This window comes from Eptatretus burgeri, chromosome 16 (genome assembly GCF_056783735.1).
Source record: "Eptatretus burgeri isolate ZD-2024b chromosome 16, Ebu_testis_v1, whole genome shotgun sequence".
Classification (NCBI taxonomy): domain Eukaryota; kingdom Metazoa; phylum Chordata; class Myxini; order Myxiniformes; family Myxinidae; genus Eptatretus; species Eptatretus burgeri.
This window is the reverse complement of record NC_140976.1, coordinates 26224400-26241353: the sequence shown is the minus strand read 5'-3', so window position 1 is coordinate 26241353 and position 16954 is coordinate 26224400. Positions and strand designations below refer to the sequence as shown.

At 43.1% G+C, this 16954-nt stretch overlaps 1 protein-coding gene across 13 annotated transcripts in view; it reads right to left on the bottom strand.

Annotated features, from left to right (window-relative positions):
* Positions 1 to 16954, bottom strand: part of SGSM1 (small G protein signaling modulator 1) — a 165695-nt gene that overhangs the window by 53324 nt on the left and 95417 nt on the right. For 10 of the 13 annotated variants that reach the window (XM_085859292.1, XM_085859284.1, XM_085859294.1 and 7 more), the window contains 6 exons: positions 8512 to 8646; positions 8292 to 8416; positions 7385 to 7450; positions 1888 to 1955; positions 535 to 698; positions 201 to 348 (listed from right to left, as the gene is read on the bottom strand). In XM_085859292.1, the coding sequence (XP_085715418.1) occupies positions 201 to 348; positions 535 to 698; positions 1888 to 1955; positions 7385 to 7450; positions 8292 to 8416; positions 8512 to 8646 (706 nt within the window). The remainder of the gene's footprint in view (positions 1 to 200; positions 349 to 534; positions 699 to 1887; positions 1956 to 7384; positions 7451 to 8291; positions 8417 to 8511; positions 8647 to 16954) is intronic. The other 3 variants (XM_085859285.1, XM_085859287.1, XM_085859288.1) reach the window with 3 other exon arrangements.

Here is a 16954-nt window from a genome sequence, read left to right as displayed (position 1 = left end):
GCTGTTACATCTTTCTCTTCCCTCCAGAGTTTCAAACAGGAAGTACTACAATTCCCCATTCCTAGAAAAGATAATGGGTCAGACTCTACTTTCCTTTTAGAAGAAAGTTAAAATTACACCTCAAAACAAATGTACTTCAGTGAATAAACAAGAAATATGTAATGAAGGAATAAAGAAAAGAAAAACTAAGAGAACTTTACCAAAATCAGCCTGATATCCTGGATAAACAATTCTGAAAACGTAATCCATAGCTTCTTCTTCTTCTTCCTCTTCAACTTCCTCTTCTCCAGATTTCTTCGGTTGCCATTTACTCCTGCAGCGCCGGCGCAGTTTGGGAAATACCTTTCCCTGAAAAAAAGGTACATGCAGGCTATGAAGAGTACAGAACAATAAATTTAAATGAAGATACACAAATAGGGCTAAGATGTGTATGCAACATTATAATGAAGTAGCCCTGGTTGAACATGCTGAATTTATCTCAAAATTAGTAGTTCAAAGGACTCTGGTTTCCTACAAATCTTATATGGTACTCGCCTTGCCACGTTGTGACCACAGTGGCGGGTCGAGCTGTCCATGAGGCAAAAGTCCATTCTCAAGGCACGAAAGGAAGGCAAGAAGGTGACCTCCAGGTGGGAAGTGAATTGGAGGTTGCTGAATCCCATCCTGGCTCACCAGCACCACAGTACCACCATTATCTGCTGCAAATATGAAAGGGAAGCTAACGTGCATGCAAAAATTACATATATGTATTGCTGGAGAGCCATCTCAGATGATAAGATGAGCCATCTGCAACTAGCAAAGAACCCATCCTAGTAGATGAGACAATTCCCTCAGCGTTACAAATGAGTGAATTCTCCCAGGATTTGCAGATTTAATGACTTCAAATACCCCCCTCCCACAGGAGAAGTGCTATTTCTCCCACAGGAGAAGCCACCTGTATTTCCTTCAAGAGAATTGGGGTCCTCCCCCTACCCTGATCCCCTGGGACTATGATTTTTTTTAAAACCATCTAAAACTTCCTCGTGCACACCCCGAGTTTTAAACTCATTCCTTCCAGCCATTCAGGAATGCATAGAAGTCAAGCAAACACAAACAAACAGACACATCGTGAATTTCAGAATGATGTCAAATGTTCAGGTCATCATAGCAGTGTGACATTGTATTTATAGCTGGTTGCAGCCCAATGCCAAATGATTTTGGGAGCAAGTTAACAGCATCCACCAACACAGATTAGTGATGGGATTAGGATATACAGTACTTGATGTTAGACGATTTTCATGCAGTACACACCTGACTACCAAAGAATAATGAATAATCATTTTGATGCAAGTTGTGTTTCAACTAAAAACTTGCCTTCCACAACTACTGAAGTATCTCTTTCACTACTATAAAATAATTATGCACGATGAAGAAGTCAAACAGCACAACCAAGAAAGTGTGAATTGATTGCTTTGATCTCAGTCACTCAAACCTCATTTGATTAATGCAGTTCTCCAATTTTGCAATTAATTTTGATATAATAATACAAGATGATGCACCGTTCTATATCAAGCTCATGAACATTTACAATGCACCACAACTACTTATTTGTCCAGTTATCTCCATCTCTCCCTTGTCATTGTTAAGTTTTGGTTATTGGTCATGAGATCCAAATTTTGCTTCTACATTTCCTTATTGTGCAAAGCACATTGCACACCTATACTCAGCATGCATCATATATGATCCATTGATTTTGAAGAGACCAATAAAGCAAAATAATACCAACTAATAGGGAAGAAAATTTTCAGATGATTAAACATGATTTGCAAGTATGTAATCATCCCTGTGTGTTCCCAAGGATAAGCTTGAAGGAGATGAAAAATAAAAAAAACACCAAAGCGCACGTACGTTGCTGGTGGCAGTGGATATAAACAATCTCGCCCATAGACACGGTGATGGCGTAGTCCCAGAAAACACTGCGATAAAGGAGGAAAGAAGAAGAAGAAAGAGAAAGAGAAAGAGAAAGAGAAAGAGAAAGAGAAAGAGAAAGAGAAAGAGAAAGAGAAAGAGAAAGAGAAAGAGAAAGAGAGAGAGAGAGAGAGAGAGAGAGAGAAAGAGAAAGAGAGAGAGAAAGAGAAAGAGAAAGAGAAAGAGAAAGAGAAAGAGAAAGAGAAAGAGAAAGAGAAAGAGAAAGAGAAAGAGAAAGAGAGAAGAGAGAAGAGAGAAGAGAGAAGAGAGAAGAGAGAAGAGAGAAGAGAGAAGAGAGAAGAGAGAAGAGAGAAGAGAAAGAGAAAGAGAGAAGAGAGAGAGAGAGAGAGAGAGAGAGAGAGAGAGAAAGAGAAAGAGAAAGAGAAAGAGAAAGAGAAAGAGAAAGAGAAAGAGAAAGAGAAAGAGAAAGAGAAAGAGAGAAGAGAGAAGAGAGAAGAGAGAAGAGAGAAGAGAGAAGAGAGAAGAGAGAAGAGAGAAGAGAGAAGAGAGAAGAGAGAAGAGAAAGAGAAAGAGAGAAGAGAAAGAGAAAGAGAAAGAGAGAGAGAGAGAGAGAGAGAGAGAGAGAGAGAGAGAGAGAGAGAGAGAGAGAGAGAGAGAGAGAGAGAGAGAGAGAGAGAGAGAGAGAGAGAGAGAGAGAGAGAGAGAGAGAGAGAGAGAGAGAGAGAGAGAGAGAGAGAGAGAGAGAGAGAGAGAGAGAGAGAGAGAGAGAGAGAGAGAGAGAGAGAGAGAGAGAGAGAGAGAGAGAGAGAGAGAGAGAGAGAGAGAGAGAGAGAGATAAAGAAAGAGAGAGAGAAAAAGATATGAGATAAAGAGCGGACAGGGAGAGGAAAGAGAGGAAAGAAAGATTGCTACATTAAAATAACATGAAATTATCGCCAAATGTTTTAAATGCACAAACACCAAGGCAGACCTGCCTACCCCCATTTTAGTAATTGTTTAATTCCCTCATTTCCCCTTTATGCACAACAGTCAATGTTTGCCCAATTTATCTTACAAAGATATTCCAATTAAAAAGAAAACGTTTTTTATTATCAGTGGTAAGCATGCACACATATTATGAAAGAAATGAAAAAAATACAATGGCAGTGTAAACACGAAGTCAAACATACACAACAACCTTTATCTCAGGTGGGAAGTTTAACTCTTGCCTTCTTTTTGACAACCAATCATTCAGTCATGATCTCTGTTAAATACACTAAACACGTATTGTCCTGTAGTTTTATGGATCGGATGAAGAGTCGCAATCCTTACTTTGTTCTTCTTTTCGTATAGTTTGGTTTCAGTTGAGCGAACTGGGTGGTGAAATGGGCAGTTCCTCAGCCACTCCTGGGGTTGTGCAGTGAGTTGCAGCAAATTTTATCCTCCATCAAGGTGGTGTATGGGGCACTCCTCCACCAAGTGGTCTGCTGTCTGTATTTCACTGCAGTCACAAGTTGCAGTGTCGGCCAGGTTCTAGGAGTGCACGCAGGTTTTGAAGCGCCCAACATCTGCCTGGAGATGATTCAGACAACACCACTCCTTGTGCGGTAGGCGGTAGCCAAGTACGAGTGATCGAGATGAGCAGTATTTGTTACAATCTATGAACAGGCTGTTTCCTTCTCCATTCGCTGACGAGCCACTGATGTCTGCCCTGCCTATTGTTTGCCTGTGTGAAGAGTTGAGCCACTCTGATGAAGAGTTTGCGGCTCTTGGTCATTGTGCAGGCTATTCTCCAAGGATTCTGTGATGCAGAGGGTGTGCAGGTTGCTTAGTTGCTTTGAAGGAAGCCTTTCTGGTTGCAGCTTCACGTCCTAGATTGTGAGACAGGATGCCTGCCAACAGAGGTAGGTCGTGAGTTGGTGTCAGTTGTGGGCAGCCAATGATGACTTGCAGGGTAGAGTTACACTGAGTGCACTTTTTTGTCTGTGTACTCTTATCCCAAGCAGATACACAACACTCTGCAGTCGTGTGCCCAGGCACATGGGTAAGGGTGTAGAGTCATGAAGTTTACTCCCCAGTCATGGCTGCAGAGCCTTTGCAGTAGATTGACCGTAGCTGCTATTTTTCCACCTACATTCCCTGCATGTTGGCAGGTGAGGGTTCTGTCCAGTTTTACCCCTGGATAAGTTTAGGTATGAGAAAAGGGGAGAGGTTTCATAGAGTTTGACTTTAGTCGTCTGCCTGCTTCTTTGTTGTTCAGGTGAAAATCTGAACAGATGGTCTTCTGTATGCTGAGATGGAGCCACAATTGATGGTAGTAGGTGTGCATGGTTTTGACGTCTCGTGTAAGAGTGTGCTGTACCTCTTCAAATGTTCTACCAGTAGTCAGGATTGCCAGGTCATCAGCATAGGTGAGCTTAATACCAGAATTATGTGGCAAGTCAGCAATGTGCAAGTTGAAGACTGTTGGAAACAAGACAGATCCTTGTGGGATACAATTTTTAAGGGCTACGGTCCTACTGCATTGTCCATTTTCCATTCAACATGACCTAAAAGCATCCATTAATGATAATTTCGCTGATCACATGCATCATTTCGCAATACTGGAGAATATTGTTCAGCTTGAGTAGAAGCCCATGATGCCAGACAGTGTCATAAGCTGAGGAGAGGTCAATGAATAGGGCACAACCTTTCCGATTGGCTTCAAAAGCAGCCTCGATGTACAGGTAGAAGGCAAAAAAAATGGAAACACTTCGGCAAATGAGGGACACCAAGAATATTGAAAGCAATATTTCATAGTTCCATAGTTGAGGGTCCTTTGGTGTTGCCAAACACTGTGACATGAAGCATTTAAACCATTCAAGAAATAGAGAACCAGCATGGGTCAGCTGCTCAGCATGTATGTTATCTGGGCCTGCTGGCCTGGTGTCTTTCCAAGTTTCAGTGTATTAAGAGCTGCTTTAAATTCAAAAGGGAAGAAATGTCAGGGAAGTCCTTGGCCAACAGAGGGTAGGCATCTTATCTTCTTCAGTTTGGCATTGATCAGATGAGAGAAAGCTTTGTCAGGGTGTAAATATGTGCCATTGTTGATGAGAGGGTGTGAAATTGAGTCAAAGGTCACATGGCGAGCTTGCAGATCAATCATTTACCAAGCTTCCGACTCGAATGTGTAAAATTGATGCTCTCAGACTCCTGCCATCTTGTTTTATGAGTGTCATTCAATCTCAACTTGAGCTGGGATACCAGAAGAGAAACTTCATCATCATCTAATGCATTTCTGAATAAGTCATGAAATCTTTCACACTTAGGGTCCTATTCAGGGATGAAAGCCTTACGGCACCATCTTGGGATGCAGAATTTTGAGGCAGCACTGATTCCATCACAGAAAGCAAGGAAGATGCTGTTGACATCTACAGAATCTGGGGCAGAGAGCATAATGGTGATATCCTCTCTCATTTTACTGAACTTTTTCCATCCAGTCCGCCTTCTAGCAGTTCCATCTTTTGGCTGGGCGTGAATGTGTTGGAGCCAGGAGGGGAAAACCCTTGAGAAGGACAGGTCGATGATGGGAATGAGGAGAACATTCCAGGACAAGATTAGTGAAAGTGTTCGATATACTTGAGTGGAAAGTGGCTGACTTTTGTCTGTCAAAGAGAAGGGTCAAATCTCACTGTGACACCTAGTTGCAAAATTCTTCCCCATTCGGTGTTCAGTAGTTATAACCCAAGTCATGATGTGGACAATTCAAATCACCCATGAACAGAATAGGTTGGGGTGAGGGGGACGGGGGCTGTGACAGGGCTGCCAGAGCCTTTCCTTTGAAGAAATTTTACCAAATGCTCTACTGGTAGTTTGGAGTTGAGCTGCGATGATGCAAACAACAGAAAGGAGAGTTCAGTAAATGTAAAAGCCACATTTGGCATGAAGAAGATATGATAAGAGCAAAAAACAGACAAAGCATTTTTATTTTGTGACATGCTTTGAAAAAAAAAAACAAAAACAAAAAAAACGTTGGAATATTGTAATTGTCTTCGTCTGTCTGTCTGTCTGTCTGTCATGCTATCCCCTAAACGGATGTGCAGAAATTTGAACACCAAAGTTGGTAGTTATGATCACCACATGGCAAGAAGGTGCAAGAGCAGTATCATTTTTGGCCCCACCCCCTGGTGTCCTGGAACGGGGTCAAAAAGTCAAATACCAAAAATTGCAATTATGGGCACATTTAAAAACATTTTTAATGGAAACTTTATAGAAGCAATCAACAATGGGGGAAGCATGAATTATGTAACGATTTTTTTTTATTTGACCCCCCCTGTTTATGCCTCAGTGGATGGGGACTTAGGGTCACAGGGATCAAAAGAGAAGTTTTTTTTAAACTCAAAATTTGATATTGGGTCATTCCTGGTGGAATTTTTGGTCATCTTTCAATGTTGCTGTAGGTGGGAAGCATGGGGATTTGTGATGGTGCACCATCGACTTAGCTCTCATTTCTGAATTTACCTTTGATTGTACATTTGCAAAGTTTTGCAGAAAATATGGTATATGTAAAGGTAGGCAGGTCTGACCTAAGGTGTAGTAGCACAACAAAAGGTCTGGGTTTCAGCTGCATGGTCGCTTAAAAATCCAAATATAGTATTGTAATACATCCCAGATTATACCTGTTAAAGTATTTTGATAAAAGTTTTATCTCAACAGGTTTATAAACAAACAAACAAACAAACAAACAAACAACACCTGAGTGAAGCCAACTTTCGCTGAATTGGTTACAAATTGGATTTCAATATGAAGTGACACAAACGTTTTTAGAGTAGCAATAAAGTTTACTGTTTTTAAAAGGACCTTCAGGGTGATTGCAATATCAGAGCCAGCAATATGCAATTCTAAATGAACAGGTAAACAAAATGTAAAGAAAACAGAGAACGTTCAATGAATAGATTACAGGCTGACATCACTTAACACCATCCAAAAGAATGACAGGGCACGATGGTGATGTACAATTTCAAAAGATCACATCAGTCTTGGATATGAGACCTCAAAATCATGGCTGAATGTTAGCCAAAATGATGGCATCAACAATATGTGAATGATACTTTTCAGACAATAATATGAAATACAGGATGAAATAGAATGCAAGTAAATACAGACTTCAAAAGAAAATACAATGAAAACAAAAAAGGGAAAGCAGAAAGGGGGAAGACAGAGAAACAGCGAGACAGACGACAAAGTCAACAGGTCTATTCATCAATAATTTTCAAATAGTGGAAACTATTGAGCATGGGACGGTAAGGCAGTGACGATGCTTGGATTGCATACCTAAACACAACACCTCAATACAACATTAGGCAAGTCTAGACAGCAATATGCAAAAAGGCAACAAGCTCAGGAGCAGCTTTGTAATAACAGAGTACACTACATTTCCCAAGCACAAAGCAAGAAGCACAAGGAAGCATACACAGAGAGCGATGCACAACACGTGGGTGGGGAGAGCAGAACTTACTGTATCCGACAACCGTTTCTTTCCCATGCACCTGATTTGGAGTCCACTCTCAGGCTGTCAGCAACACTACAAAGCAGCGTGTAGCCAGTGCCAAGCAACGGTGTGGGATTGGTTTGTTGTATTGGGAGCGATTTGATCATGGGACATTAAGTGGAGGAAATAGGATTGGGTGTGGGGAGGAGAGGGGGCAGCATAAAGGGAAAAATGCATCAGCATGCCAAGCCATGTGATGCCAGAGTGATGATAGAAGTGGGATGGGGTGGGGAAATCAAATCAATAAGCAGATTTGATATGGCATGGGAAAGATGGAGAAGAGCAAAGGTTTAAGCACAGTTGGGAAAGGAGGGCATGGAGCGAGTCACAAGCAATAAAAGAAAGGAGTTTTATAGCAATGCAAATAAGTCATGCAGTCACAGGCAACACAAACACATCAGTTAATGATCACAACCAAAGGAAACCATCAACTTCACTAACCGACTGGTTTGAGAAACATGCAGAAGTAAGTGTTTAGGGAGCTAAAAGGGTTATTGCCAAACACCAACCTACAGAGCCAGTGTGTACTGGTCACACAAGTTTGTAAAAGTTGACAATACTTGTGTTGGTTAAACTCTAACTACAGTTGTCGGTCGAATATCAATCGCCCAAATGTGTAAGCCACAAGGTACAAACCCAATCAGTCGTCATTTCCTTCATGAAATATTCTTGAAAGATTTTATCAACTGTGTTGTTTTGTCAGTTGTATGAGCCAAGATGCACGTGACGGCATATTGCAATAAAATCTTCAATAAAATTCCCATACGAGTGGTAATGCAAGTTCTGTTCTTTGTGCATTTAAAAAATACAAGGAAATGCCAAACATTTTTCTTTTAAAATCATAATGAGCAAATTAAGAAGAGAGGATAACCACCTCTTTTCCAATTCGTTTGCTGCAAGGGAGCCATTCATCAGCTGGTTTGGAGTCCACTTTAGGGAAAGGTTCTCAGCAGTTTGATGCAAAGACAAGTAACCGGGGATCGCCTCCATCTCTTCTTTCTGTTACAAAAAGTCACATAATAGCTAAGCCTTTCAAGAACAAATATCCCCATTGCACTGCAGTCACACAGATTAGCTCATATAACATTGCCTACCGGCTGCACCAGGACATTGTTCTTTCCATAAAGCAGAGTTGTGCGTGAGTTCTGGTGCAGCAGCTCGACGTAATCTCGTGCAGAGAAAGGTGAGCGATCCTCGGACATACTCCCACTGGAATGCCTCTTGCGGATCTGCATGAAAGCAGGTGATTTAAGAGACAGAAATTGAAGAGCTGATAAGTCTCGGCTGAGACTATAAAGCACTGCACCGGATTTCCCACTCAGTTTCTGGTGTATTAAGCCAATTAGTAAGGGACAACCGACGATAAGTTGGTGACTCAATTTGCCACAGCAAGTTAACCCAGGCAGTGAAACCAAAATACGAGGCCGATGTAAATTTGTAGTAAAATTTGTAAATAACCTTTTAAAGTACTCAACACCATTGTGTGCAGCCAAATGTCTAAAATTTCAACAGGATTGATGTTTTCATTGACCAGAAATTTCATAAATATTCGCGTCATCACCCTCTTTGCCCACTTGGCGCCATCTTTATTTGAAACAAGTGCATGAAAGCAGGAAATATATGTTATGGCCATGAGTTACCAACACTCCATCAAAAATGAACAAACATGAATGTTTTCTGACTGCAAAACAAAAGTCTGGGTCAAATTGAAACTGTCCAAAAAAATGCAGTTATATTTCTTACCCTAAGTGGGGCATGCTTACAAAGTGCAAGGAGATGCTGGTGTTACAGCCGCCAGTCATTCCGGTTTCCCAGTTCAAGTCTGGGGAGTCACGTCAAAGCGACCATGACAGTCAACCATTTTGAAGACTCCCTGCCAGATCCTTGCGTCCAAAGTTGCATTACTGTGCAGATTGGGGTCCCCAAATCGGGCTGGTGTCGCACTGATGGGGGCCTGTGCCTTGATTTAATTAGGCTGAGCAAACCTGAAGGCCACGTGACGCATCATCGAGCAGTGTGGACTGCGATTAATCAACCCTTTACAGGACTTATGAAAACTACCAAATGAAGCCACCAGGACATCCAGAATTCACCCCCAAGACCAAGTATATTTCATAACAAACAATGGTATGGAGAGGAAAGAGGAGGAAACAATTACAAACAATAATGATGCAACAATCCCTTTAATCTACTCCCGAATACGCACCCATGGTACCAACAAACAAATGGCAGATCCTTAAACAGCTGAAGCCATTGGGCCCACATCCATTCCACAAGAGAGAAAGAGACTGAGGGAAATGACAAGACAGAGAAGAGATGGTCAGCAACTCTGACAAAGTTGTGCAGGATCGCCCTGCTTGGAAGTCTTGCAAGAAGTCCTGAAGCTGGGGTGATGGGAGGGAGGGATGCAATTTGGCAGAGTGGGCATGGTGTTGTCTGGATGGGGCATGGCGTTGTCTGGATGGGGCATGACTTCCGCTTCACCAGCTCCAATTCATGCAGCCTTCTAGCGGCATGTCCTTCAAGTCCTCTGCCCCGATCCTTGTTGTTCCCGCCTTTTATGACTTCGGTCGCCAATGTCACCAAGGACGATTCGCGCCCCGCTGCTCCCTCCCACCATTGGCCCATATTCCAGCTGTTGGGTAGGACAAACCCCTCCCCCAACCTTTCATCCAATTTTGTAGTTAGGTGTCAAAGGGACAACGATCGTTTGGCCACCTAAACTTGGCTCTTACTGGCCTGTCAGAATGCTTTAAAGAACTTCCAAAGGTCTACACAGTAAATGAAAGGTCAGAAGGGATGGCGATTTTTAGATGCAGACATGATGTCATGCTTGACATCTCTAATTCTTACATTAGCGATGCATATCTAATATCACATTGAATTACTTTTGCGTGAATGCTAAGACACTCATTAAGGAAATAACTATGCCATATTAAACATATTTTACCTCTAAGAGTCATTTCCACAACATTGGGACACGCTCAGACATAATAAATATAAATATAACCTTTATACATGAGGGTCCGTCCGTATAAAAGTAATGCCTCTTATTTTATTCTTCACTAAATACAATTACAATTACAATGAAAACTGGAGTTCATAGAACATGATAAACCATGCAGTGAAACTTCAACCTTATTTCAATTTTAATAAAATAGTGATTCTCACGATTGTTAAAAAAAAAAAATCCGAAAGTTCAGTTCTATTGAAGTAGTCTTGAAACAGTCCTGAACACTATGATCACCCCATTGAAACAGTCCTGAACACTATGATCACCCCTTATACATCACCCCATTGAACCTTTATTCAAATTGAAGTACCACTGCAAAAATGGAGGTTTTTGGAAGTATTATGACAGGCGATTTGTGTTGTACAGTGTTCAAGTATACAATTCAATTTAAATAAAATAAAGATTGTAGAAGTCATATAAATGAATTAATTCTGGTTTTACCACCATTTGTACAGTGTCTATTACATCACCTGTCTAACAAATGACCTTAGTTATTCACGCCTGTTGAATGTGTCCATTATACACACAAGGAAATTAGATGCAGATGAAGGACATTCAGCGCATCATGCCTGCACCAGATGAACACCAAACCAATTTATCAACCCAGATCAAAAAAAGAAAAATGCTTTAAAAAAAATGTTTGTTCGTTTTTTTTCGGTGGTTTTTTTCTGCAGTTTTTTTCTTTCTTTCCAGGGGAAGGGGCATGTAATGGGTAAAGATGGTTCGTAGGTATAAAACACACAACAACCACACAACCCCCCTTAACGAGACCCCCACAATGAACACTGCACAGATGCATACAATCACCCATTAATGCTCAAGCGATATAAAAGTTCTGTCAACATCCCTATACCGTACCCCTCTACCTCCAATACTTCCAGGTACCTATCCAATTAAAATTTAAACTTATCTACTGCCTCTGCTGCCATTACCTCTCCAGGGAGACCATCCCTTGCATAAACTACTCTCTGAGTGAAAGACCCCTACTTTACTCAAGTCTTAACTCTCCTCTTCTTTACTCTCAGGCTATGGCCCCTGGTCCTGTCACTGACTACTTTGCTGAATAATTCTTCTGCACTTATTTTGTCGATACCTTTCATTATCTTAAATATCTCTATCATATCACCTCGTCACCCTCTCCTTCATTGTGTTGTTGTGGACCCGGGGACGGGGGCGAAGACCACGAGGGGTGAACTAACTTGGGTTCACGAGGTGAGGCAAGGAATTTGTGAGGTGCAGCAAAATGCAACTTACAAAAGAAGACAGAGCAGGATTATCCCAACTATCTTCAACAATCTTACTTAATCTAGGATAGGCAACATCTCACAGGCACCATCTCTCTCTCACACACACACACACACACACACACACACACACACACACACACACACACACACACACACACACACACACACACACACACACACACACACACACACACACACACACACACACACACACACACACACACACACACACACACACACACACACACACACACACAAAGTTAGAGAGCCAAGTAAGAAAGAGAAAGGTGAGGATAAGCACCCTCAAAATATCTGACATGGTTGGTTGACTAACGTGGCCCAGGACGCTAAGGGAGGGGTAGTTGGGAAGATACTGGTGTCAAGGGTGTGGAAGTGGGGAGGTGCGGTATAGGCGATGTGGGGGGTACGGCGTCATGCCAGAGGAAAATGGGATTGCGAGTCAGTAACGTTCTTCTTTGTGCGTCCACAAAAGACGGGATAGAGGGGTGTATATAGAGAGAGGAGAATAGATGGGTGAGAAGGAAGATCCCTAACCTAGCCATGTAAAGGTCTGTAGGTGTAGCGTGTACCTCTGTAGGACGCAACGCCTGAGTGTTCCCACCTCATGATATGGTGCGTTATCTCCTGCCTGTTTATTCGCCGGGTCTCGTGGCAACGTGCGCTCCGCACAGGTCCGCTGTCCGTGGCTGGCGGTGAGTCCATCTGGCTTCGCGGGGGTGATGGAACGTCAACAGCTTGGCAGGGAGTCTCGAAGGATGGCAGTCACACTCGGATCAGGTTCTCTAAGAATAAGCTCTCAAAGAAGAAGCGCACTTTGGACGGCAATCACACACAAATAATGTTCTGAAGAAGAGGCTCTAACGGCTCTGTGCTACCTTCTTTATAAGCCCCAGGCGAAGGGTGGGGCGAGGAATGGAAAGCGACATGCTGTGGCCCAAATCCTGTTCCTCTATTGGGCCACAGTGGCCCGAGCCATGCCCCACCAGGCTCCGGGACAGGGAAATGGCTCAGACGCCTCCCAGCTTCGGCACAGCTCAGAGCTCCTGACTTAACATGGGGACATGCTCCCTGAGCCGGCACGCCAGCCCTAAACGTGCACCGAGTGTAGTCTGAATGTCGGATGGCAACGGACTTTCTCCGCTTCCCATGAACTCCTTCACGAGCCAAAATGCACACCCGGGAGCTGAAACAAACTCCCGGATCATCCTTCCCGTGACCCCTCCTCGTTGCCCCCGATCTTGCCATGGTCTGACGACAGGATGAGGGTTGCAACAATTCCGGATGCTCACCCGGGATGTTCCCAGTGAGATGCGGTGGAGCTATTCGCGTTTGTTGCATGGTCGAGCATCGCACGGCGCCGAGGACAATCAGACGCCGCGTGGTGCCCTCGAAATAGAGTGGCGAATTGTAGCGATGCAGAAGTACGAGGAGATGCAGGAATATTTTTCCCATGTGTGGGAGGCGTTTGTGGTCAAAGTTGTGAGATTTGGTGAGCGAGGTGCAGAGTAAGGTGAGGTGCTGGTTGGGAATTGGCACGCAGATTTGAATGAAATAATGGCACGCAAATTCCCATGCGTGGGTTTTGTGTGCAGCGGAGATTGGGATGATCCAAGCCACGGGAGGCGTCATGGTGTGCTTCTTAGACAATTGTCTATTGAATGGCATGTGTGCTTGCATGCTTGTTATGCACTATGGCTAAAAGGAAAAGGTTAGAGTAGGGGTCAGAGTATTAATCAGAGATATTTATTAGACCTAAGTACAAGACCCAAACAACATACTTCGTCATGTTAACCGACTAGACATGAGGGGAGGACTAACCACACAAATACTAATGAAATAACTGCCTGGGGATCACTGTATGTTGGGTGCCATTGCCTTAGAGGCATGCGGTTTTGCAGAACCGCAACAGTATCTAAAGCACTGTCTCTTTCAGCCGCTCCTCATAGCTGAGTCTAACTCGGCCCAGAACCAATCTAGTAGTCCTGTGCTGAATCCCCTCTATGGCAGCTATTTCCATTCAAAGGTGTGGTAACTAGAGAGTAATGTATGAACACGAACATTGGTAAAGGTAATAACAGTTATATCCTTGTGTATTTGCAGATGCAGCTTCATCATTTGTAATCTAATAAACAGATGTCACAAAATGGAGTAGTTCCTATTTATGATCAAGCTAAGCATTGAACATCACCACTGAGACAACCAACCCCCAGGATGCCCACCATAAACTGTCCTATCACTGACTGCGAGTACTCCACCCCTCGATGTTGAAGCAGTCCTGGCTGCGGCGCTCATCACAACTCATGCCACAACTCACACAGCTAACCAAAACTGCACACAATTTTCTAGATGTGGCCCTCACTAAATTCCGATACAATGTTAAAAACACCTCTTTTGATTTGTAATTGATCCACCCTCCAAATACAACCTAAAACCCTATTTGTTTTACATATAGCTGTCTGGCATTGTTCTGCTTCACTCCCATATCTATTACCACCTCCAGATCCTTCTCCTGTGTGACACACTCCCAAATTGTCCCTTGCATCATGTAATCTCTATTTTCATTATTCTTATCCATCCCCAACACCTTACACTTGCTCAGGTTAAATTCCATCTGCCAATATGTTGCCCAATCTATGCAAGTCTCAATACTTTCCTGAATCTGATCACTACATCCTTTGCTATCACTTTACTTCCAAGTTTTGTGTCCTCTGCAAATTTGGAAAGCCTACTCTTCACCCCCACTATCCAAATTGTTGATGTAAATAATGGTCCTAGTACTGATCCCCCGAGGTACCCACCACTTACATACTCCCGGCAAGACATCCTCACACTCATAGACACTCTTTGCTTCCCATTACAAAGCAAGTTTGCAATCCAATTAGCTACCTGACCATCCACTCCACAAGCTCTAACCTTGGCTAACAACCTTCTATGTGGTACATTGTCAAATGCTTTCTTAAAGTCTAGATATACTATGTCCACTGCCATTCCCTCATGCACCCAACCAGAAACTGCTTCATTGAACTCGATTTGTTAGACAAGACCTACCTTTGGTAAACCCACGCTGACTACCTTTACTTAGTTTGTATTTATGTAAATGGATCTTCATCTGGTCTCTAATTAATGTCTCAAACACCTTCCCCACAACAAAAATGTCAAAGTAACAGGTCTATAGTTTCCCAATTCTTCTCTAGATCATTTTCTTAAGTAATGGCGTTACATTTGCTACTCTCCAATCCTTGGGTACCTGTCCTGACTCCAGCGAGCTATTGAAAATATCCGTTAACATCTCGCTTACCTGCTCAGCTACCTCCCGCAATACTCTCGGGTGCATATTATCTGGCCCCGGAGCTTTATCTGCTCTTAGATTTCCTCGCTGTTCCTTTACTTCCTCCATTCCAACCTGGATCTTCTGTAAAAACCCTTCCTCACCTCCTTGATAGATACTCTCAGCTATTGGCAATTCTCCTGACTGTTCTTGTGTAAAAGTTGAAATAAAATACCTGTTTAATAAGCCTTCCATCTCACTTTCCTCATGAACCACTCTCCCAGTGCTATTCCTCAATGGGCCCAAATTTGTCCTAACCTGTTCTTTACCCTTTCCATACTTAAAGAAAGCCTGGTGTTGGCTTCATGGCTAGGGTGGTTGGCTTGGGATATTATGGTCCTGACTTTGAAGACAGGATAGATGGGATTGACTCAGCCTGTCATCATTCTAAGGTTGGTGAAATGAGTACCAGTGTACTGGTATAGGGGCACAGCATTAGCGGCACAGCTTGATGTGCCGAAACACACCTTAACAGAATCTTTGCACAAACGATATCATGGCCACTTGATCATAAATGCTCCCCTACCTCCACCTCCTCCACCATATTGGGATCATTCCTTAAAAGGAGGTCTAACATTGCACTGCCCCTCATGGGCTTATCGACAAACTGAGATAAAAAGCAATCCTGGACTAAATCTAGGAAATCTTCATCTGCTCCACCCTTTCCCTGTTCCTGGACCCATCTATCCATGGCAAGTTAAAATCCCCCATAATCAATACTCTTCCCTTATCACATGCCCTTTTGAATTCTTCATGTACTCCTCCTTCCTCCTCTTCCTTCGCACCCAGATCCCTATAAAAACATCCTACCAGTATCTTACTGTTTTTTACAATCACTACCGATACAGAATCCTCTACATTAATTCCCTCCTTAATGTCATCCCTTTCTCTTGATGCAATGCTGTCCTTTACCCAGATTGCTACTCCTCCTCCTTTCTCTCCTTCCTATCACACCGATACACCTTGTATCCTTCTAATCCTGTCTTCCAGTTACTCTCCTTGTTAAACCATGTCTCACTTACTGCAACGACAATCGCACTCCTCACTATACACTTTGCCTTGCCCACAAGCTCTTCCATCTTATTTAAACCACTGGCATTGGTATTCAATGTTTAACTTTTCCCTTCCTGAAATTCTATTTTCTTGCTTGGCCTTACTAATCATAATTACATCATTAGTTCCTTCCTTAATAGCTTACCCACCCTCCGCTGACCTAAAAAAAAAAAGGCTGAATACCTTCTTCAATTGCCACTGCAAACCTTGCTGCACCCTTTCTATTTAGAATATGGTCATCATTCCTGAAACACTCAATTTATCCCATAAATGATTCCCACTGCCTCTTCAATGCAAAACCTTCCTCATGACACCATTCTTCCAGCCATTGATTGACATCTATGGCTCTGCTCATTATTTCTATATAATTTCTTAATCTTGGAAGAATCCCAGAAAACATTACCTCACAACTCTTTGCTTTCAGCCGCTTACCCAATATCCTGTATCTATTTTTCCAAACCTCTGAGTACACTTTCACTTAATTTGCTCCGAGGTGTACCACAACATACTTCTTTGTACCATGACCCGATACGATGTCGTTTACCCTTCCTTCAATGTCTCTAACTCCTGCTCCTCCAAAACTGCTCCCGCTGCACCCCTACCACTGCCTGGCCTTCACCGCGGCACCCACTACACCCTCACCACTGCCTGCTCCTGCTGCACACTCACCACTGCCTACTCCTGGTGCACCCACACCACTGCATGCACTCTTACCACTGCATGCTCCCACTGCACCCTCACAAATGCCTGTTCCCATTGCACCCTTGCCACTGCAACCACTACACCCTCACCACTGCCTGCTCCCACTGCACCCTCACAAATGCCTGTTCCCACTGCAACCACTACACCCTCACCACGGCCTACTCCTGGTGCAC